This window comes from Amphiprion ocellaris, chromosome 12 (assembly GCF_022539595.1).
Source record: "Amphiprion ocellaris isolate individual 3 ecotype Okinawa chromosome 12, ASM2253959v1, whole genome shotgun sequence".
In the NCBI taxonomy this organism is placed as follows: Eukaryota; Metazoa; Chordata; class Actinopteri; family Pomacentridae; genus Amphiprion; species Amphiprion ocellaris.
This window is the reverse complement of record NC_072777.1, coordinates 3,447,558-3,472,540: the sequence shown is the minus strand read 5'-3', so window position 1 is coordinate 3,472,540 and position 24,983 is coordinate 3,447,558. Positions and strand designations below refer to the sequence as shown.

Here is a 24,983-nt window from a genome sequence, read left to right as displayed (position 1 = left end):
TATTGTGTACTTACTTGGCCATTAAAGCTGACTCTGATCACTTTTCTGTCTTTGGTCTAGGCAAGAGGAAAGGGGGCCACAGAAAACTGGACCTTCCTAGCGTACTTGTGGAGATGCAGGCTGAGGAGGAGTGGAGTCATGCCCAGCATGATGAGAACATCTGGTTGCTCCTCAGCGAGGCAAGAGAGAATGAAGCGGCCTTGCAGTGGAGGAGATGGTCCAGAATGCTGCCTTCAACCAGTCATTCCTGGGTGTGCTGGGGTAGCTGGGTAGGCAGTGGGCAGCCGGCGAGTGTGAGCGAGTCCACCTCCCATAGACTTGAGATTTACAAGTGCTGGTCATATAATTAGAATATCATGAAAAAGCTGGTCTTTTGGACAACTGTCAGGTCAGCAGTCTTCCCCATGATTGTGTAGCCTACAGAACTAGGCTGAGAGACCATATAAAGGCCTTTGCAGGTGTTTTGAGTTAATTAGCTGATTAGAGGTGTCTTCAATATTGAACCTTTCTACAATATTCTAATTTTCAGAGATACCAAATTTGAGATTTTTGTTAGTATTCAGGTATAATCATCAAAGTTAAGAGAAATAAACATTTGAAATATATCAGTCTGTGTAATGAATGAGTATAATATACAAGTTTCACTTTTTGAATGGAATTACTGAAATAATGAACAACTTTTTTCATGATATTCTAATTATATGACCAGCACCTGTAGTTGTATATAGTTTTACTTTTAGCCCTCCACTGTAGCACAGGCCCACCACAGTTTGTACTTTGCACATTGTAAATAGTTTTGATTTTGCTGCTGACTAATAAACTATTTTGTGACTTATGTGATTGCATCATAACTTCTCATTTTGTCTGTTAAGACACTGGTAGAAAAAGAGTCAACAGTCTGAACCAAACAATTCTATATTCCCTAATAATGTATTTGTGTTTAATGGGATTTAACATGTTTTAACACAAACTCCTTTATGGTTCATAATTCTGGTGACTGAATTACACCAAAGCAATACTGATTTATCAAACTGGAATTTTCTTAAAACAGCTGTTTTAATGTTTTGGCGTTTAATTTTTTATTTAATCTTGCTAACCTTCACAAACAAACAATAGTATAGACACATCTACAAAAGTTTATTGTCAGAATTGCATTAAAGAAAACAATAGCGGTCCGGGGACCGAAAAACAGAAGTATAACAAGAAGAATGTCTAACTTCTGCATGACACGTAGTGCATCAGTGCATCCTGTACATCTCTGCCCTCCTCCTCTACACCTTGTGCTACTGCAGGCTCATGTGCTGCTGCTTCAGGTAAATCCCATGAAGTCTCATCAGAGAGCCATCTGAAACACATACACAGCATACATATTTTAATACCTAATAGCGACAAACTGCAGCCATTACAGGACTGATACACGATAGCTAGCGAACTAGCATTAGCTTACCCTCATATGTCGTCTAGTTCATATCCTCGTCTTCGGCTTGATACTGCTGCATCGCCTCCCAAACTCTCCTGTGTGTCTCCTGAGTGTTTCGACTCGCCGCTCTCAGCTTTCTCCGACTCTTCTATTACTCTGAATCTGACAGAAAGCCACAGACCGAGCAGCAGGCGTACTATCGCCTCCATGTACATTGTTGCATTGCGTTTGTGTCGCACAGAAATGACGGTAAGGGACTTTCGGACCGCCGTGCTATGACGACTCCACCCACGATGAGGTGGTTCTCAATGTAATGGAAAAACAACTAAACCGAGACGAGCCGTGGCGCGCCGAGTAGATGCTAAAGGAAACGCTAAAGGAAAATTTGTCTTGCACCGCATGTATCAACATTTGGGAAAGAGGACCGAGTCTTTAGCGGTTGCTAATAAAGTTTTGTTTTATTGAGTATCCAAACCAACGTAGAGGTGAATAGCGCCACCCAGTGTATCGGAATGTGTTCACAAGCTCTGCGTCAATCCATTATCTGGAATCGATTTGCCTTGACTTGATGTGCAGGGTAACCAATCAGGTGTTAGGATCCGCCCACCGACTTTGACGGGCGAGGTTGACAGATAAAATTAATTCATGATCCACTGCAACACAAGGACCATGAAATAATTAATTAAATCGTGAAATAATGAAATATGTTTTTTACTTAAAATAATTGTTATTTTAATAAATTAATGACATATTTAATAACACATTTATGTATTTAATTCCAATTTTAATTAATTAATGACATATTTAATTCCAATTTTAACTAATTAATGACATATTTAATTATTTAATGATATATTTATTTAATAACACATTTAAGTATTTAATTCCAATTTTAATTAATTAATGACATATTTAATTCCAATTTTAATTAATTAATGAAATATTTAATTCCAATTTTAATTAATTAATGAAATATTTAATTCCAATTTTAATTAATTAATGACATATTTAATTAATTATTTAATGATGTATTTATTTATTTAATTTTGGCACTTTTAGTCCTCCATAAGCTCTTGCATTGGCCGAAGATGAGACGTACGACCCCCTTCCTCCCTCCTGCCATGGCAACTCCAAGGAAACTTAGCAGGGGGATGTGGGAGGAGCGTGGCTTTGAGGTCCAGGTGGTCCAGGCTGCGTAAAAACGCACCAAACGCACGCCAAAGTCTTACGAAACCAAATCGTGTAGCGTCATCCAGCTCCTGGCACCTTTATGAATGAGCTGTTTTTCAGAGAGAAGAGGGGGAAAAAACTTGTGGATTTGCTGCTGGAGGAAAAAATAAACAAAAGGAGTTGAACGCGCTCGGCTGGTGCGTCGCTGCGATCTCTCCAGAAGGCGAACAGTTGGACTTCAGCTTCTTTTTCTTTTCTTTTCTTTTTTCAAATTAAAGAGCCTAAATAGACAGCTTTGCTTTTCAGAAGAGTGTCTGTTTCAGCGACAAGTGGAGATATGTTTAAGAAAACCAAGAGCAAAGTGCTGGTGGATTATGCGTCAGAGGAGGACGACATGTCCTGGCACTATCATCACTCCTACAAGGTAACAGAAAGGAAACAGTGTGATCTGTGATGAAAAGACAGGAAAAAGTGGCAAAATATCTTAATGATGTCTAACTCAGCTCAGATGGATAATTTTTTATCAAGTCTGGTGGTTCAGAAATGACTAATGATGAGACAAGATGCCAAAAATTAATATCAAACACACGGAAAAGATGATTTAAAAGGCAGCATGAAACCGGTTGAAATCTCCAATATTTCTTTGGTTCCTGTTTAAAAAAGGAAAAGCAGAAAGAAGGGGGAGCAGATGGAGGAGGAGGACAAGTGCTCTAACTCATGTCAGGTCAGCTGAGGAGGAAAAAGGCCAAGAGGTCAAAGAAGAGACAATCGAATGTAATTTACACTGCAGACGTGTAAACAGGACTTTTTCTTTGCTCTAATCCACACAGGTGTGTAACAAAGTTGTGATAAGTGTCGCTTAAAGTACAATATAAGGAGTCAAATTGCTTTATTTCCAACTATAAAGGTTCTGACTGAAGAGGCGACGGCTCATGAATGTCTCTTTGCTTTCTTTGTGCTGTATGTCTGGTATCCCGGTGTGTGAGGTCTGAAGAGCCTCAGGATCAGCACTAGCAGCCAGCTGGACTCTGTCACGCTGTTTGGGGGGTGAACATGTGGGAGTAGAGGCATAACAAATAGCAAGGTGACATGTTTATCTGTGGAAATAGGTGTAGTATAGTGGGTCTGTAACTTGCAGAACCTGAGTCAGGTTGTTAATAAAGCTGAAATAGAGCAGGTTCCAGGTGTTTAGTTAAATGCAGGAATTCTTGTAGAAATAAGAGCAGGATATTGGGTAATTTCCAAATATCTGGAGAGATAAATATGCCAGATCTCACCATTTTTGTTTTTCTTTCCTTCCTCATAAATGTTGGAGTCAAAATAGTGTGCTGTCGTCATACTTGTTATCAGCTCCCTGTACGCGTGATAAAAAGCTTTATTAAACTGTGATGAATCAATGTTTTATGGAGAGATTTTGTCTTCTTTTTGCATAGTGAGGAATGAATTACACCAAGAAGAACTAGGAGGGCTGTACAGTGGCTTGGTGGTTAGCACTGTTGCCATGCAGCTAGAAGATCCCCAGTTCTTTCTGCATGGAGTTTGCATGTTCTCCCTGTACATGTGTGGATTTTCTCCGGGTTCTCCAGCTTCCTCCCACAGTCCAAAAACATGCTGAGGTTAATTGGTGATTTTAAATTGTTCATAGGTGTGAATGTGAGAGTGATTTTTTGTCTCCATATGTAGTGGAACAAGTCATTAAACTCTGATCTGCAGAGTTGCTCTCAGTCTTTAAGAAACGACTAAAAACCTCAAAAAGAACTCCTTTGCACTTGACAGACTGCCATGGAAAATAGAAAATCCTAATAAATCTGCACTGCCTGCAGAAACCATGGCTCTATCACACTTGAACTTGTTTTATGGCTCTTTTCCAGGTTGTTTTCTCCTGACTAGATCCTTGCTTGTGTTGATTCTACTCTCAGATGTGCGCTGCCTTGGATAAAAGCATCTGCTAAATGAAATTATACAATTGTAGCCCTGTGATAGACTGGTGAGCTGTCCAGGATGTCCCCTACCTTCACTGTAAGTCAGCTGGGATAGACTCCAGCCCCCTGCAACCCTAATGAGGATTGAGTGGTGTATAGATAATGGATGGATGGATGGATGGATGGAAGAACTTGGGGAACGCTGTTCATGTCCAAGAACTTGCAAAACTGATTTTTTTGGTGTTTTTTGGATAATTTGCTTTCCTAAAATGCATGTCAGAGTTTATAGTGTTTTGCCATACAGCTTAGATGCATTATAAGCATCTGGGAATATCAACCAACACCACTCTCCAACATTTTTCCTCCCTTGTTGTGATAATGTTGAGATCTGTGACCCCTGGCTGGCTTTCATTGGTCCTTCTCAGCTCCATCCTGGGAACCAGCGCATGTGGCCTTTACGTCTGCTTCAGTTTGTGTGTCCGTTTCCAGTGGTGGCCAGAATTACTCGCTCGATAAGAGCAGATCCGAGATCGGCGCTTCAGCTTCTCCTCAAGATTCCTGGGAAAATCATCAGGGAGGTCTCCTCGAGTTGCCATGGCAGTAAAGTACACCCAGGGGTTGGAGGTTAGATCATCAAATGTCGTAAACACGGCAAAGAGGCAGAGTAGCGATGCAGGATGAAGACAGGATAAAAGTTATGATAACACAGTTTGGAAATGCAGCTTTTTTTTCCTTCCTGTTATTCAAACTGAGGCAGATACACACAAGAAACAGGAGCATTTTTGCGTCAGGACCCAGCAGAAGGAGTACCTGTTTGGCTTCTGTTTGAATTCTTCTTGAGTTTTGAAGTTTTTGAAGTTCAAACATGTCAGACTGTTTCAGGAAAAAGTCTAATTAATTTTCAAGCTAGAGGAAAATCAAGGATCAACACAGGGCTGTAACTAAAAGGGAGACTGATTGTGTTTATTTTGTCGTCTTTTCATTAAATTAGTGCTTTTTTAAAATCTGACAATTTAGTAAGGATTATTCAGGATGTTTTTACCTTTACATTTTTCGTCTGCGAAAAATGTAAAGGTAAAAACACCCTTAATAATCGTTATTAAATTGTTAGATAAATAGAAAATGCTAATGTAACTAAAATGTATTTTTATCATCTATTAATGTGGCAGTTATCTGGACTAATTGAGTTGCAGCTATGAAGGTGCTACGACTACTGAGTCAAAAATCCTGTTGTTTCTTTGAGTCAGAATACATGCTAAAATCATACCACATTTTTTTTTTTAGTGATGTTGCATTTTTTGAGGATATAATTATAACAGATACATCCATGAATCCACTTGGACTGCCTAGAAACCCTCTCCTTGTGACTCTAGAACTTTAGATTTGTGGTGTTTTCCCAGCTTTATTTAGTATTACAGGAATCCAACCACAAAAACATTGTAGATATAACCCAGCTAATATCTTTAGATGTGCTTTTAATGGTGCCAATTTGTCAAAAGTGTAATCAGACACAGATAAGAGCCCACGGTTGGCTAATGACATTATGCATCCTGTTTACATCCTCTGAGGATGGTAGTCTAGATGGGGGAAGCCCTTTGTCTGAAACACTCCAGGAAATAGTGACACATGTAAGTTGCAATTGTCCAGACATATTCTTATTGTTTGTTTTGTCCAAGCAACAGTTCAAACCTCAAATACATACAGTTTACTTTCATAGAACTCAAAGAAAAGCAGCAAATGTTCACACATGAGCAGCTAGAGTGAGTGGCAGTTTCATTTCTGCTTGAAAAGTGGCTTAAACAACAATCAAAATTGCGATCATACTTCACTGACAGAACGCCAAAACATTAATGTAAAAATACTCCTTTTAAAGAAAAACATACTTGGGTAATAGTGGCAGCAAAATATATTTAAAGTATTACAGTACTAGTTTTGGGCCGTAATGTGCTGTGCTAATGTGGAATTTCAAATGTACACCGATGACACAGTCATCTCCACCAGTGCCAAAACTACTCAGGAAGCATCCTCTATTCTGACTTCAGCTATGGTTCTTGTAAATCAGGGGCATTTTAAATTGTGCCTGCTTCTGAACTGAACTAAAACGTGCTGCACGATGTTTACAAAGCAACGATCAGACATCAAACATCTCAGCAACAAAGTAGCAAAACACGTTCTTTTAAAGTGAAAACATTTCTCTGATCCTCCTCTAAGATAGCTTTTCCTCCTTCTCTCCTCTGTTGGAAATCCATTCAGCATGTCGCTCACAGAAACATCAAACTCAGCTTATTGAGTTTTCAACAAATTAAAAAAAATATATTCCAAAGTCCAGCAGCACATTAGCTTAGCATAAAGAGCTGCTAACCGAGGCTAACAGTCCGAAGGGAAAACAATCCTTGGGGACCCCAACGGGGTTTGAACAACTTTTGAACAACAAGGGGTCAAGTTTCTTCATTCTCAAATCCTCATCTTTTACTTTCTCCACCTGCATTCATTCATCCAGGTGGTCCAAACCAACAGCCTTCATAACCTCTGTTCTGTCAGGCCTCCTCTGTTATCTTTGGTTAAAACTTTCATGGCAGAACAGATGATTGTGTGTCGAAACTGTGCAAGAAAAATCAGGTACAGACAGAGAAGTGTAAAGAGATAATACATCCAGAGACATGGAGGTAAGGAGAAAGACAAAAAAAAATCCAGAACCTGGAGACAATATCATTCCCTTCCTCCCTCCACAGCTGCTTTCTCATCACTTACTGTCTGTTGAAGCTGTAATCAGCTGTGAAGGTGTGTGTCTCTGGTGGTAACACACCTGAATACTTAAATATCACCGTCGCTGTGAAGTGGGATCACGAGAGCGCAAAAAAAAACTTCAGACGGCCTCACATGTGAATCATGAAGCCATGAAGAGGATCAGAAAGTTTAAGCAGATCTGATCCCCAGCTGAAGGAGGAGAGGTTTAAGACAGTGGAAATCAAATGTTTGTTTTGTTCACTTTAAATCATCACGAGACATGATGCCAAGCACTATTCTGGGAGACTTCTGTCACATTTTGACTCACTGTGAGCTCATTTTTTATAAAGTCCAGCATCTTTAAGGAAACAGTGTAGCAGATTTAAAATGACTGCTCACACTTCACAGGATCAGCATGTTTATTTTCCTATAAAGGAGAGGCAACAGGTCACAACTCAGTAACGCACACAGGCATGTAGTCTCTCTTTCCTGTAGCAGGCCAAACACACATACAAATGAGGACGAAACTGCGGTAATTATCATTAAAAAACGTTTTAAAATGTAAGTCTTACCAATTAAAATTCAAATCTAAATTCACTTAAATATCAATATTATCATTCACTTAAGTTTGTATGAAGCCTTAAACAGCTTAAACAGTATTTTATGGCCGCTAACTCAACAATTAGAAGAGAGCATCACCACTTGTACCATATCAGAAGCTGTCCGACTCGTCACACATGTATCGTTTATCAGTTATCATACATCACTAATTAATGACCCCCTGCTACAACAGGTAAACTGGAACCATATACAAGAAAATAAAAAGTACTCGGCTGAAGTAACACAAAAACAACCCAAAAATAACAACAAAAGTAATATTCATGTTTTGAGAAAGTTCACCAAAATAAAATACACTATATTCAATTATTTACTGAGCTACAACAGCACAACCACAACTAGAGGAGGAGAGAACTCAAACTGGCCTTCTGTGCAGTTATAATGCCGTAAATCACAAAAAGAAAACTGGAACCAACGTGTGCAACATTTTGTGTCCACAGCTTTTACTGACAATGGAAAAAAACGGGATATTACTGCTATTGATATTTATCTGTTTAAGTTATTAATCTGTTTTCGTACTTGTTTCCTATTTTTGTGTTTGCAAACAAGTCCTGCAGTTCAGCTGAAAACTGACAGGTTGTGTCAATATGGTTACACAATATGGTTAATGTAGAAATGTATTAAAAATGATGCATATAGAATAAAGTAATTTTAATGAAATTCCCCTGTTCTAAGTTTATATCTATGTTAGGCACTAAAAAAATGGTAATTTTTTATAATGCTATTTTACAGAATTTCCTTGTTTTATTAAACTACAGATAATTTCAAGTAAACTTACGGAAAAAGCTTTATTTGCAGGTTTACCCAAAATACTTTTTACAGATGTTTGCCATTATTTGGGAAAAAAAAGTATTTTTAAGGGTTTAAAAAATTATTTTAAAAAATATTTTTGACTGTGATCTTACTAAGCTTCCTTGTTTTATTAAATTACAGATAATGTCTAGTAAACTTACAGAAAATAGTATAAGTTTGCATGTTCACTGAAAAAAACAACAAAAAACAGGTCAAAGCTGTACATAATGTCCACATTAAAAATCAATATTTTTACAAAAAGTCATTTATTCTTGCACAATGAGTGACCATAAATTAGAGCTCATTTCACTAAAACATATAATTTTGCCATTTATTCCACAATTGTATTTTATTTTAAATGATTTTATATTAACACTGCAATATTCTACAATTTTCTACTTTTTTTTTCTTGTAACCATGCTGCTGGATTGCCACCAGTTTTTTGGGTTTTTTTTTTTTCAGGATTTTTACTTTTTTTTAACAGTGTATACCTTTAAATATCTTGTATTGTGGTATCATGTCATGGTTAAATATTTTCGGTATGTTGTGTTTAGAGAATGTGGAGTATTGTTGGAGTATAGTAGTTGCCACTTGCTGAGTTTTGGAACACTGAACTGAAATTTACACACAGATATAAGGAAAGAAAGAGAAAGAAAAAATAACCCCCTGAAGTGCGAAATAAGAACCCTTGCTTTTTCTGTTGTCAGGAGCCTTTTTTCCCCCAAAACATCACTCTTTCTCCCTGAATCTCCTCCCCCTTCACTCTCTCCCTCTGTTCTAAAGTTGTTAATGCTTTTACGCTCTTAACAGTAGTCAACGATCACTATGTGAGAGTGAATGAGTGTCTTTGATCAGCTCCGGTGGCGGAGAACCAGCAGACTCTGCTCAGACATGTCCAACCACCATGGAGTCGCTAGATCTTCTAAGTTCTTACAGCTTTGATCATTTTGCAGGAATTCTGGCTCAGTGGTCTGAGGCTCAGCTGCACATCTGATGACTTGTAGCTGCAGTCTTTTTCCTCGTGATTTAATGCCTATAAGTCTTCTGGGGCAAACTGTAAGTCCCTGACAATGATTAATATTAGTGAAAAATGTACTTTAAGGTTTAAAACACTGAAAGTAAAATGGTCCAAACAGAAAATATGAGGTTATGATATCCTCTAGTGTAATAACTTTTGGTTGCTAGAGGCTAATTTTGCTCATATATTCAGTCCTAGAACACATCTGTATAAATTTAAGTCAGGAAGCTGCACTCAGCCAGGATAAAAAACAATATTTATTCCTAAGACAGGCATGGCACAGCCTCAGAGATGGAGAAACAAAGGCAGACAGATTTAGTTGAATAACTTTAATGAAATCTAAGAAGAGTGGCACTTATCCAGGTTGTTTTCTCCTGACTAGATCCTTGATTCTGTTGTATCTCCTCTCAGATGTACGTCGCTCTGAATAAAAGTGTCTGCTAAATAAAATTGTATAAATTGTAGAAAAACAGGCTTAGGCAGTCCAGGCAAGCAAACAAGCCCAAAGGGTTGCAGTGAGCCGCTCAGAGCAGATATTGGTAGAAGTGGAACATAAGACCGGGAACAGGTGCAGAGTCAGGCTGCAGGTACAACTGATTGGAATGCAATGGCATGAAACAATGCTGCAAGTCTGGCAGGGAACAGGTGGACATGGTTGGTGTGAATACTGAGGGGATGATTGAGGAATAGGTGAGGTTTCTGGGGAATTTAGGTGACTGGAAATGGTGAGACAGTCTGGAGTGAATCTGGTGGTCAGATGGTTAATCAGGGATCAGTAAAGACCCCCAACATTGTAAGGTGAAGTAAAACAGAAAAGTGGGTGAAAGAACAACTGAGGTGGTAACGGGGATAAAAATGATCATCCCTACAGTTTATCCTGGTTTGTAGCAGTCTGATTTACAGGATGTAGGTAGCTGATATGGTCAACAATGTTCCACCACAACAACTCCACCTGTCACTATTTTAAGTGAACACCAAAGCCACATCTTTGCTTACTACTTACTTAACCCTTTGATGCGCAATGTCGGTTAGGAGATACCTATTTTCCATTGGATTTGGATTTTTTAGTTCATCATGAAGTTCATCATTGTCTTTATTATTGAATGTGTGGCGGTTATTAAAACAAAGAGCTTCACATCAAATAATAAGAACAATAACAGAGATATTATACAAAGGATATATTCAAAATGGAAAAAAGCTTGAAGACAGAAACACAATGGAACCAAAATAGAACTGTTAAATCCAAATAGTGTTGCGCATGGTTAAGGCAGTAGGTCAGGGGTTTGTTTTCACTTTCTTTTGTTCAAATCTGCCCTCGGAGCTCGGTGGTTTCCCCTCGTCCTCCGTCCATCCATCCATCCCTCCATCTCGCTGTGTTTATGTTACAGCTCTAAAACAGTCGCCTCCTCTTTCACAGGAAGACATGCACACACTCCACACAGTAAAAATGTGGACGGTATAAGCGCTTAGGGGTCGCTATTTGTGTTAACTCGCCGCCGCTGTGTGTGTTTGTGTGTCTCAGGACAAAGACATAGAAGGAGAGGAAGAGGACGAGGAAGCCGTCACCGCAGCGTCCAAGGTAAACAGCAACTTGGACGGAACACAGACACCAATGCACTATCTGCCTCTAAACATATACTCATTTTACACTGTTTGACTTGTGACAGTTACCCCTGAAAGATATGGACTCACCCAACACGCTCTTATCTCCTCACACACGCCCATAGTGTCACCAGCTAACCTCAAAGAGACAATCTTACATCACCACTGACATCCATATGCTTCAGGTGACCTCAGTGCTCTCAGTCCGTACGCACACTTCAAGTCTCTCAGGCAGTTTCTTCCTGACACCAAAGTATTGGACAGTACAGCTGAGGTGAAGCAGGCCGGTCAGAGGACTGCCATGTTTATCAGTAAACACACCAGCCTTCAGCTATCATCCCCAGCCTTATCCTTCACCTTATCACTGGAAAACTGTCTGGTTTGTTGTTATGCCGCATATGTGTGCGCATTTGTACTGTTATCCTTATCATAAGACAGACACGAAGGAACTGAGGTCATTCTGATCTCTGGTCAGTGTGCTTTTGGTATCTGTTTTTAATTCTCGCTATTATAGTTTTGTCCTCTCTGCTGCTTTCATTTGTGCTGCAACCTTGGATCTTTTACTGGAAAAAATGTAAAATGTAAACAAAATTTGGAACGTTTCATTTAGTTTTTGACACAGAAAAGCTGGTAGTCCAAAGCCTCAGGTAGCAAACAGCTTTTCTACTCATTCACAGCTGAAGAGAGTCTACAAGGTTAAGGACTTAAAGGATAATTCAGACTTTTTTGTCTTGTGTCATATTTTTACTCTGCCAAGGAACGCAGCAGGAGTTATTTGATGATCGGCGTTGGTTTGTCTGTCTTTCTGTCTGTTAGCAACATTACTCAAAAACAGACTAACGGATTTGGATGAAATTTTCAGGGAAGGTCAGAAATGAGACAAGAACCAAGTGATTAGATTTTGGCAGTGATGTGGCTTATAGTCTGGGTCCACGGATTTGTTAAAGATTTCTGTATCATTGCAAGGTAGCGGCACGGAGTCACTGTAACCATGACAACAAATGAACACTACGTCAGCTGCCTGCTGACAATTACATGATTGCAATCCTACTACAAATCCACCGCTGCGGACTTAGCAGGACTTATCCGTCGGAAATGATACAAGGAGCAATTGATTAAATTGTTGGGGTGTTTAGTTCACAGGGTTTGGCATCCGTACGTAACGTGCACATGCATAACACACACCTGTGCTCAGTTTCTCATTTCTATAAAAAAAAAAAGCTGCATTTCTGATGATGCTATATGGGGGAATAAACAGCCTTGGTGGGGTACTGCATTCACTCTGAGTGCTTTTCTTGTTATTGTTTTCAGAATTGATTGATTTGATTGTGCAATCAGGTGTGTTTATAACTTTACTGAAGACTGACTCAAACAAGTCAGGCGTTACAAAAAACAACTAAACATTTTAGGCAAATCCACAAGTTAGTTAAACATCTTTACAAGAAAAAAACAGAGAAAAAGTAAACAGTAGATTTTTTAAACACACTAGCTGTTGTAAGCATGCATCACAGTTTGCACGCTGACTTCCTGGTTCAGTTTAACCTGCTATACTCGCTGCAGTTTTGTGCATTGACGGATTACCAACGTTGTACATGCAAAGGTCTAACCTTTTGGTTTAGATAATTTGGCTGAACTGTTGGTTGTTTACAACCTGTCTGACTTCTTATCATTGACTTTGTTCTGTCAGTAATGTATGTTAATATAACTACAACTCTAAAAGCAGTAAAATTAAAATATCCAGCTGTAATGGAGCTTTGGACTCAACCTGAACCCATTCAGTCTGATGTGTACCAAAGGATTTAACTGCAGTTCAGCTCACTGAGTCTGTGTGACGGTTCACCTGTCTGATCTAAAGAATAGAACATGTAATAAACTCAGACAAAAGACTCCTACAAACCACTGGAAGCAACAAACTAAATTTAAGCAGCTGTTTACATTTATTATTAGTGAGTTGTGTTAATCTGCTGCAGATTCTGTCTTAATAGAAGTAAAATTTTATTTTTTGGGGCATCTTAGCTTGCAATACCTGTGAAATTGTAAAGCAGTGAGGGTGTTGTTTGTGATTTTTGGCACACAAACTGCATCTTTGGTGCTCCTGGTCAAGTTTTTGGACTAATATTTGTGCTGAAATCGCTCCCATCAAGATGTTTCATCACAGGATGAAATGACAACTCTGCATCAGTTTGCAGCGGTGTCTCCCTCCCTCTAGAGAGAATCGGTGCATCCAGCCATGCCAGTAAGATAAGATAAGATAGTCCTTTATTGCTCCCCACGTCAGGGGAAATTTCCAGTGTTACAGCAGTAAAAATCTTTGAGAGCAGCACTAACCATATGTACAGTAAAGATAATAATTATAAAAACAATAATATATTCAAAATATACAAGAATGAAGAATGAAAAATTAATAAATACAGTATATATAAAATGCCCCCCACAGCATACCAGAGCTGGGGACATTTTCTGGTTGGCATCACATTATTATAATATTAAAGCAAGCTACTTTGAATTAAGTTTTAATGGTGCAACCTGCTTTAGTGGGACTGCACAGTGGCTTGGTGGTTAGCACTTTCGCCTTGCAGCTACGAGATCCCCAGTTCACGTCCCGGCCTTCCCGTGATATTCCTGCATGGAGTCTGTATGTTCTCCCTGTGCCTGCATAGGTTTTCTCTGGCTACTCCGCCTTCTTCCCACAGTCCAAAAATATGTTCAGGTTAAATGGTAACTCTAAACTGTCCATAGGTGTGATTGTCTCTATATGTAGCCCTGTGATAGAATGGTGACCTGACCCTGCCTTCACCCTAAGTCAGCTGGGATGGGTTCTGGTGTATTGGTAATGGATGGATGGAACCTGATTTAGTGACCTTAGGAAGGACTGTGCACACAGATGTAGGGATGGATTTTCAGAAAGCCGCTGCAACCCAAACCTGAATCCCCAAATCTCCCCTCATTGGACTGTCAGTGGTTTAAAACTCAGCGTTTCAAAACAAAACAAAAGGAAGATATCTTCAGAGGTTGTTTGTGGTTGATTGTAAGGTGTACAGTAAATTAGGCTAAAGTCAAAATGGAGTTTATTTCCATTGATGCTCAGCCAGATTAGCTTCGTCATCATCCCTGTAAACTCAGTAAATAATGGTTTTATGATGCAGGTTGGAGAACATGTGCCCTCTGTTTGTGGAGGTGATTTTTGCCTCATCGTTCTGTTCATGAGAGATATGCATCATCTCATAATCTGTGCTGACAGCAAGTCTTTACTCTAGGTGTATCCGTGTCTGAGCTCATTTGAGTGTACACAGCTTGAGTGCAAACCTCACACAGGCGATGTATTGTCTTTGAACGGTGGCTAGCTGCCAGCTTTATGTATAGCTACTGTATGCGACCGGGTTCACGGGACATATTTCACGACCTGTCCTGTTCGTGAGGGTAGGGGTGGCTGAGCCGGAGAAGGGGAAGGAAATGCAGCATTCTTTCGAGGAGCTGGCCTTTTTGGACTGGAACAATCACCGTGGAAGAAAAACAAGGCTGAAAATAGCCACAGACTGCTTCTACACTGTGGAAGGCTACAATTCTTCCACCCTCCGCCGTTTTATGCTCATATTAGGACACACAAAGTGCACATGAAGTCCTGGAAGAGGAGGCTACCTGTAGCTGTAAAAAGCTGATGACATACATGGGAGTTTCATTCCAGGGTGCTTTATACTGACTCTTACATAAAGAAAAAAACATTTAGCAGTACTTGCAAGACATTCATGATCCATGCAGTGATAAGTTGCTCATTCAAACTGCAGATGAATTAGGCAAACAATTCTGATGATTGAAGAAATATGGATTTTTACTACATGATTATTCTGGCCAAAAGTTTTGCATTTTGTTTTGTTCAGCAAATTAATTATTCTCCAAATATGAGTGTATTGAGGTGGAGAGAAAATCTGCAAACATAACTGTACCATCTGTTGTTCTTTTGTCATTGCCGCCGTACTTTACAGTTTTCACTCATCAGTAGAAATCAGTTGGAGAATTCTGTAATGCCAAAGTCAGTGATTATATGACACATGGCCCGGTTCTTAACTAAAAGCCAGTCGTAAGCTTTGTAACATCCAAACTGGGGAACGTCTAGTGAATTGTGTTGCCGAATTAAAGCAACATGCTTTGCAAAATTTTGCGCATGTGTGGTACAAGTATCACGTTTGGAGAAAAACTTTTAAAATGCTTTTTAATGCTTATTTTGGGGCGACATCACCAGATTTGTTGGCTAATTCTTCGCATGCAGTTATGTTATGTCCAGGTGGACTTTAAAATAGCACTTTAGGGTCTCTGCTCATCCATTTAGATCAGGAATTGGTCTTATTAGCCCAAAATAACTGCCATGGGGGCATTATAACATGAGGTGCTGAGTGGCAAGATTTGTCTATAAAGATTTTTACTATAGCTTCTATCTGAATATATTGATGTGGGAATGGTATCAGTAATTTCATGTAACTCAAATCAGGATCTCAAAATGCAACTTCTTTGAGTTTTTTTCATTTTACTGCTTTGTTGTTTTTTTGAGAAGACTATAAAATAACCCCTGATTACTACAATTTGAGCCACCACCACTGACACAAAGAGTTTTATACATCTTTCACTAGTTTGCCAGATCTAAATGAACTAGAATTAATCCCCGATAGCTTCAATTCATCCGGCATTTCAAAAATCAAGCGCCTCTTTAATCCCTCAGTTTCCATCTCAGAGGTATGGATAGAAGAATTTCGTGCAATAAGAGCGCTATTGTTCCCCCAAGCGTGGAGCTGTAGGTAAAGCTCCCCCACAAAGCGATCCAGTGAGCTGCTTGGTTTACCTTTTTGGCTGGAGAGATTACTGGTCATTGAGCTGCTTTGGATCTGGAGGCCTGGAGGTTAATGCTGAGGAGAACAGTGAATAGGCAACCCTCTGTATGTGCAGGCATGCATGCACGTACATACACAGCTGGAATTCAGCTACACACGCACGCACGCACGCACACACACACACATATATAGCTACACACTGAGAGACTCCATCTGTTTTGGCATCTCCAGTTTCTGTTCTGCAAAGCTCAAACTACTGCACATCTGATCCAGTTCACACTTGATGGCGCACAGACACACTAGATTCAAAGTTGGTGTTGAAATAGCTGAGATTAGGTTTTGAAAATGTTTTTTCGACGATAATAAACTGTCAGCAGATTTGCCCACAGGCATGTTCACGATGATGAGATGGATATTTGTGTTTTTCCACTTATCAGCAAAGTGCCTGCCTCCAAAGTCACCAAAGCAAAAGTCAAATCTATCAAATGTGACACGAGTCGGATCATGAGTGTTTGCATGTGTGTGATAAAAAAAATGTAGAGCTTGTGTTGCCAGTGGGACCAAGAGTTTTGTAAAAGTTTGTTTTATCTAAACTTTGAAATTCTGAAGCTTGACCTGGTAATAGATCTTATTACTCTGCCAAGGAACATGGTGGAGTTATGTTGGTCTGTCTGCCTGTCTGATAGCAACATCACTCAAAAACAAACTAACGGATTTGGATGAAATTTTCAGGGAAGGTCAGAAATGACTCAAGGACCAAGTGATTAGATTTTGGCAGTGATGTGGCTTATAGTCTGGATCCACGGATTTGTTAAGGATTTCTGTATCATTGCAAGATAGCGGCACGGCGTCATCGTAACTATGACAACAAGTGAAGGGTTACTACATCAGCTGCCTGCTGATGATCACATGCTTGTGATCCTACTACAAATCCATCGCTGAGGACTTATCAGGACTTATCCGTCGGAAATGATACAAGGAGCAATTGATTAAATTGTGGGGGTGTTTCCGAGTCCTTCATATCCAGCTTGTTGTTTGCTTGTTATTATTGCACTCCCTGCTCCTGAACATACAGTAGGCTACGGATGTTTGTCTCACATGAAGCTTTGAGCTGAATTCCTCCTCCCTATGTAAAATATAGAAACAAAAGAAGCAGCTCAAAGGGGTTATCAGGGTTGAACCCATTCATCAAATAATGCTGTCTGCACTGAGAATGTACTGCAAGGCGAAGGCAGGCACGGATGTGAGTGGGAGTCAACATCATGACTTTGAGAGTTGACATTGGGAATTCTTTGCAGGTGAGAAACAAAACGTTGCTCCATAGTCCCTGAGTAGAGCTGTATCTGTGCTCCGAGGAGGAATTCTGATAGACTCCCTTCAGAGGGAGTGGAAGGCCTCCCACTGGAATGTGCCAAACATTACAGCCAAGTCAGTGCCACTCAACTTTTTTGTCCAGACAGCAACAGGACATTTTCCTTTCTACTCCTACTTGTAGCATTAAATTTTCCTTAAAACAACACGTGAAGAGTTCTTGAAATACACTTCGGGGTTGGTTGGGAATAGAGATCAACCAAATACTGTCCCGGTTGATTATTGTGGCAGATATTTGCCGTTACTGACATGAACTCATGCAAACAGATGCTTAAAGTTATGTCAAGGAACATAAAATAAGGACCTCTGCTTTAACCACCAAACTACTGATGCATCTATTTGTTTACACTCACCATCATCAAATATTCTGTATTCAGCCCAAGAAACAGTAAGAGAAACATTTCATATAACTGTAAATAGCTGATGACTTACAGATGAAGCTGGTTTGTGGACTTTATGGCACGGGATTAAGAGGTTTGATGCTCTGGAAAAGAACTTCCTGAACAGTACTTCCTGTTCCTGTTAGCTCACTTCCTCTCTAGAGCTGTTAAAGTGCTGCCACCACCAGGTGCTACTAAAGAACATACAAAGGGAAACAATAAACTGATTCCAATACAGTAACGCCTTTAGACTTTAGACTAACTTGCAGACGTGAACATGGACACTACAGACATGTAGTTGTAGCAGTTAATATTTTTAGCCAGCGTTATGATTCCTGCTTCTGCAAATTACACAAATTTTGGGCCACATGGACCCTACAGGCTTTTGCAAACTCAGAAACACCAGACTTAGCTAGATGGCATTATCTTGTCTCTTTTGTATTTGAAACTTGAGCAATATTGAACTTCATATTTAGGGGAAATCCAATTATTTGTCACCAGACAGACATTCTGCATGATTATTAGTTATAGCACAAACAACAAGCTGTGAAAAATAATAAAACATGTTAATACACTTTAGAGGTGTTGGTAGGCCTTTGCTAGCAGGTTAGCCGTTGCCTGTCTGCAGTCTGTGTACCAAGCTAAGCTAAGCTAATCCCTAGTTTACCATGCATAGAATGGCAACACTCAGAAAAGAAATGAAATTCTCTACTTTAAAAATATTTTATTCCTTGTGACCTTTTGACTATTTGATAAAGAGAGGTTTGAAATTGCACATGTGGATGGAAGGATGATTTAGATTCAAAGGAGAACATACTTCATTAGTTCAGAGCCAATACAACTCGTAAGATTCCCCAAAAATGTATCATCATCATCATCATCATCATCATCATCAGTATGAACATATGGCTGCTTTTCTAAACTCCTGTGAACCTGACTTTGTGGAATCCTCCTCTTCTGGGAGTATAAATTACTCACAGATCACATCTGAGATAAAGAGCTAACATGCAACAGGTGAGAGATTTAACTCCTCAATTCAAAATCAAATGTTCTCGTTTCTGCCTGGTTTCTGTCAGGAGGCCAAGGTGAAGAAGATCATGTCCAAGAAGGAGAGGAGGGAGAAGAAGATGTTCTCCTCCAAAGATGACGAACATTTCTTGTTGACCGGAGTCAAGCTGGCTGATCGCAGAGGGTGAGGCGACGCACTTCATGACAAATTGTGACAAATTGCACACTACAGTAGAGAAAACTAAAATGATAATTAACTCGATCAGCACAGTGGCAGGTTGAGACAAATAGATTCACAAAAAATGCTCATAGCTTTTTAAGCAGAGGTGGAAAATGTGGAGTACATTAACCAAACTAAGCTTTAGTATTTCTGTTTAGCTATTTCTCTCTATATAGTTTAGTACATTATAGAATATTTATTCTATGAATGTATTAACATGTTAGCAGCAAACGTAAATAATTCATATTAGGTCAAATTGAACTACTTTATATATTATCGATAATCATAGCTCATATTTTAGCAGCTTTATTTAGGTAACAATACCTAATTAATCATAAGAATATTTTCTTCTATGGTATACTAATTGAGTAAATGTGTTTGATTAATTCTCAGAGTTGCTTCTGTCACATTTAACTCACTGCAAATTTTTCACTGCAATATAATGTCCTGCACCTTTATGGAAACAGAACAACCACGAAGAAGAGGAGAGAACTCAGAAATGTCTTTTGTGCAGTTTGCTAACAATACAATTCCATAAATCCTAAAAGAAAAAAGCAAAACTTTTCTGAATGCCCGTGGCTGTTACCAATACTGGGAAACATGTTGACTCTACACACTGTGCACATTTTACTACACTATCATTCCAAAGTTTGGGGTCACCCAGACAATTCCATGTTTTCCATGAAAACTCACACTTTTATTCATGTGCTAACATAACTGCACAAGGGTTTTATAATCATCAATGAGCCTTTCAACACCATTAGCTAACACAATGTAGCATTAGAACACAGGAGTGATGGTTGCTGGAAATGTTCCTCTGTACCTCTATGGAGATATTCCATTAAAAATCAGCTGTTTCCAGCTACAATAGTCATTTACCACATTAACAATGTCTACACTGGATTTATCATTCATTTAATGCTATCTTCATTGAAAAAACTGCTTTTCTTTCAAAAATAAGGACATTTCTAAGTGACCCCAAATCTTTGAACAGTAGTGTACTTTAAAAAAAAAATGTGTTTCCTTACTCATTTCCTATCTGCCTGCAGTTCAGCTGAAAAAGCCCCAGAATTTTTATCACTTGAGTAGATGATTGCTTTATTTTCCTGACTATCTTGGTAATGGGGCTGCACAGTGATGTGGTGGTTAGCACTTTCACCTTGTAGGTAGAAGATCCCCAGTTCACGGGGATCTTTCTGCATAGTTTGCATGTTCTCCCTGTGCATGGTAGGTTTCCTCCAGGTTCTCCGGCTTCTTCCCACAGTCCAAAAATATGCTGAGGTTAATTGGTGATTCTAAAGTGCTCATAGGTGTGAATGTGTGTGTGTGATTGTTTGTGTGTATATGTAATCCTGTGATAAATTGGTGACCTGTCCAGGTGTCTCCTGCCTTCACCCTCAGTCAGCTGGGATAGACTCCAGCCTCCCGCGACCCTCATGAGGATAAAGCGGTGTATAGATAATGGATGGATCTCGGTAATGTCTGTAGATTCTCTGTCATCCAGGTCATGGTAATCCTCGGAGCTTCAGTCCAGTTTGGTCCAGTTTTCACTGTTCACAGTAGGCAGCTGTTTCCAGCAAAAAGAGCTCTGAAGAGCCGGTACACTGAACATAGCACAACATTTATCAGCTAAAGAGACAAATATTTCCCTTAGGAGTTGGTTGAGGCCAAATAGAGACTGGATAATGGATTTATATCCACTATGTAGACAGAAGCACGACTCCAGACGGTAACTACTGGCTGTATTTGCTAACACATTCACCCTATCAGAGTAGCTGTGTCTCTACGGGATACCAAAGTCTGCCATGTAAAGATGATGACAAGCCAGTCCTGTATACACAACATGCTTTCACTGTGTTCAAGTGGCAAATATCTGCTCTAACAGCCAGCAAAATGTACTCCACAGATCCCTTCTGGTTTACATCACATCAAGAGAGGTGCACTTAGCAGCCATCACTGGTTTAAGTGTGTGAAGAAAAAACATTTACACTCCTGACTAGAAATAACTGAGTCACATCCAACCACTTGTATTTGTTTACATGTAAAGCGGAGCTCTCATTTGCCAGCAGTTATTAACATTGAGACGCCTTCAGGAAGCGGAACATGCATGAAGAGGAAAAGCTCAATTAATCTGCTGGATCTGACAAACAACCAGGAATCCCCGTATAATGGCTCATTGTATGGGGAATGTTCCAGTGTTGAGATGTCTGATACACACCCAGCCGGTGTGTTTCTGGTTAAGATACGAGTCACTTAAAGTAGAGGGAAGCTAATCAGTGCCTTTTGGGAGGAAAAACACCTGGTAATAAGTTTATATCAATTTTTATTGTAGAACAAGAAGATATCCCAGCTTTATTTTTCTGTGTGATTTTGGTTCTTCTGGCAACTGGCATTTTATAAAATACCACAATTATGCTCAAAATCGTTATTTTTCCAGAGAACGTTCAATATGCATCCTTGTATGTCTGGCACATGAAAGGCTACACTCATTCAGCCAAGACCTGATGTAAGGGAAGTTGCTCCATCGCCAAAGAAAAGTCTCTCAGTGTCACTGTAGACCTGTCTTTGGTCCAGTGGCTTGGTGGTTAGCACTGTTGCCTTGCAGCTAGGAGATCCTGGGATCTTTCTGCATGGAGTTTGCATGTTCTCCCTGTGCATGTGTGGGTTTTCTCCAGGTTCTCTGACTTCCTCCCACAGTCCAAAAACATGCTGAGGTTATGGTCTATCAAGTGGGAAGTTTTCCTTAAAATCTTATAGACATTCACCAGTCAAACGAGTAACTGATTATTCATTTGGCCACATATTGGCCAACATGATAAACTCTCAGTGTGTTGTGTAGGTGAAAATGCACATATCTGCGGTTTGAACTGAACTCATTACCAGCATTTTCTAGAATTATAGCCCTCCCCTAGTTAAAGTGTTTTCCCTTCGTCTTTGTGTTTCTTCAAAGGTCTCACAAGAAAATCAAGGACGATGAGAAGGAGAAGGAGAAGAAGGACAAGCCAGAGAAGGGCCACTGTTTCTGGGAGAGCGTCACCATGACGATGAGGCAAATCTCACCTGCCAAAAAACTGGAGAAGATGGAGGGCTGGGAGCCGCCACACTTGGAGAACTTAAACGAGACTGTGACCGATGAACCGGCGGTGCAGAAGAACCAGAGAGGAGAGTTGGCGGTGTCCCTCCCTGACTCCCTAAGCGTCCCGTTGGAACTGGCCTCGTGGGGAGGCCGGGGCCTGGAGGAGGACTCCTCCCGCTACGCTAACCTGTCAGACTCCAAGGATTCCACGGCTGCCGTCAGGTGGACGGCCCGGGCCAAAGTCAAGCTGGCCGGCTTCAGCAGGATGAGCAGAGGGATCGTGTCGGAGGGCGTGTGGGAGGGATTCAAATAGTAGTCGACTCTCCTCGTCCATGAAGATCTGAACCAAATACCTGCTTGTTCCGTCGTCGAATGTTAAAGTCGACACGGTGTTGAGAAGCTGTAGTGAAACCCTGAATATACCACATGAAGTTTTTTTGTTTTTTTTAGCTTTGATGCCAATTTTTATGAATGAACTTTTGATTCACTGGCGTAAATCTCAACAAATGAAAGCCTTAAACTACTGTACCATTTTAACTGTGATATCCACTGGCCTGGCATTTAGATATTTGATATTGCCAAGAAATAAGAAGTTTGATTCTCGTGTAATTTTTGTGGCGCTCAAAGTGAAACGATGAAGAACATGCAAACCTGCTACTGAAGACTGTTCCTGTTGGTTTTTCCCTTCTTTTCTGTCTATGCAGTTACAGCATCTGAGCGAGGAATGTCTGAAGCCTTTAATTTATATGTCAATTATGGGCTGTGCAATCAGGAAACACCTTTGGGATGTGGAAAACCAGCGTGTGTGTTCATATGTTAGTGTGTGTGTGACAGAAAAAGATTGGTCGAACCACAGCTGGCTTTGCAGAGGAGATGTCCAGTTCTCCTGTTATAGTGGGAGTATTGGGGCTCATGCTGTGCTCATGTCATGCGGAGTTATAATCGAAATTGTGACTTGCAAACTGCTTTCGACATCCAAAACGTACAGTAATTAAAATGTGGCACTTAATAATAGAGAAGTGCTTGAAAATCTGAATAAATATGGATACATCACAAGAGAAAATGATCTTCTTCGATGTGATTAAACACAAATTCAATGGATGTATTGTGAATGCATAGTATTCCAATCCTGAAAAATGAACTCTGTAATTAAGTAATCATCTTCTCTATCTCAGATAACATCAACACGGCAAAATGAATGCAAAATAATTATTATTGTCTGAATCTGATGCTGAATAAAAGCCAAACTTTGTATGTGGAGACGGTTTCCTGCTCCAAGCACCGATGAAGTGCCTTGTATCAATAAAATGACATCATGTGTTTTACACCGACAAATCAGAGAAAAGATGGTTTTACCTTAGCTGACATGTTTCAACTGCAGCTGCAGTCTTCTTCAGAGCGTCATCTGACGTGTGATGACGTGTCCTTTTTATCAGGTGACCGGTCTGACAGATCTGTCAGAATCTGTCAGATAGGCCACGCCCCCCGCCGTCCGGTGGTTTCTGGAGGATGGAGTCCCAGGTATTAGAGGGTGTAGGTCCCCTCGTCCTGCTAAGCAGGCGAGCTGCTCCATGAACCGGGACGAGGAGCTACACCCTCTAATACCTGGGACTCCATCCTCCAGAGACCACCGGACGGCAGGGGGCGTGGCCTATCTGACAGATTCTGGCTGGTCACCTGATAAAAAAGGACACGTCAGCACACGTCAGATGACGCTCTGAAGAAGACTGCATTTGCAGTTGAAACATGTCAGCTAACGTAAAACCATCTTATCTTTGATTTGTCGGTGTAAAAGAAATAACGTTGTCCTATGATAGTCAACGACAAAATGAACATCATCCAAATACATCATGTGTTTGCTGTAAATTCGACCTAGACTGACTACAAATCTGTCCACTTCTGGTGCAGGTAGTGGGTCTACCCAGCATGCACCTGTGCTGCACCGGCTTCCTGGTTTCCAGTTACAAACCAGCATCTCAGGATGACGTTAATGTCACCAGCAGGAGCGGAAGTGTTGTTTTTGTGTGTACATATCTTGTATATTAGACAGAACTGAGTCAGTGGAGAGTGATTTCGTTCCTACAATGATTTATTTTTTAGGTGAATAAGAAATTTTAAACACACCGCTGGTCATCTTTCTTCTTTATAATCCGTTTAGTGAATTTGTTTGATACTGAAGTCAGAGGTGAACACAGATGCAGCTCCACTGCCAAGGAAGGACGCCTGTATTTATTCACCGAAACTCTGACTCACATTTTCTCAAGAAGAATAAAGATCTTGTCTGACAGTCTGGCTCTGCTTCTTTCAACACTTTGTTGTTTTAGGTAGATACACAACTTGATTAACCAGACTTTGCTCTCAACACCCGCATGGATTTGACAAGTACGGTCGACCAAAATCCTTCACTAGCAAACTTTGGAAGCAGGCCGACCAATTTAAAAACAACCGTCTACACCAGGGGTTCTGTGGGAGGTACTGCAGGAGTATGAGGTACCAGAGGCTCGCTGATACGAGCCATTCGGTCCCCGTAGAACCAAAGTGAGAGCTGTGTCCGCTTACTCAGCACAAAGTCAGACACGTTTCCAGTTGGTGAAAGAGCTGGAAAGTGTTGCTGGGGGGAGGGATGTCTGGAATGACCTGCTTCATCTGCTGCCTCCATGACCTGGGCCCGGATAAGAGCAAGAAAATGTATGGATGGATGGATGCATGTTAAAAATTGAATTCCAGAGAAATATTGTTTCCTTCACTATCCATACGTTCACATTCCTACTTCAACACCTTTAGAAAACTGAGGATATTGATCAAGTTTTGACCCGACAGTGGTGACTTTCCTCGC

At 40.2% G+C, this 24,983-nt stretch overlaps 1 protein-coding gene and 1 long non-coding RNA gene across 2 annotated transcripts; one reads left to right on the top strand and one right to left on the bottom strand.

Moving 5' to 3' along the window:
• Positions 1 to 1,116: 1,116 nt before the first annotated feature.
• Positions 1,117 to 2,148, bottom strand: LOC129350135 (uncharacterized). Its single transcript, XR_008603407.1, has 2 exons — positions 1,448 to 2,148; positions 1,117 to 1,345 (listed from the first exon to the last, which is right to left on the bottom strand). It is a non-coding gene; the product is annotated as an uncharacterized LOC129350135 (long non-coding RNA).
• Positions 2,149 to 2,594: 446 nt separating this feature from the next.
• Positions 2,595 to 24,434, top strand: si:ch211-225h24.2 (uncharacterized protein LOC564539 homolog). Its single transcript, XM_023296924.3, has 4 exons — positions 2,595 to 3,014; positions 11,190 to 11,246; positions 18,920 to 19,035; positions 22,022 to 24,434. Exons 1-4 carry the CDS (start codon positions 2,928 to 2,930, stop codon positions 22,458 to 22,460), a joined length of 699 nt encoding a protein of 232 aa, XP_023152692.1. The 5' UTR covers positions 2,595 to 2,927; the 3' UTR covers positions 22,461 to 24,434.
• The last annotated feature ends 549 nt before the right edge of the window (positions 24,435 to 24,983 follow it).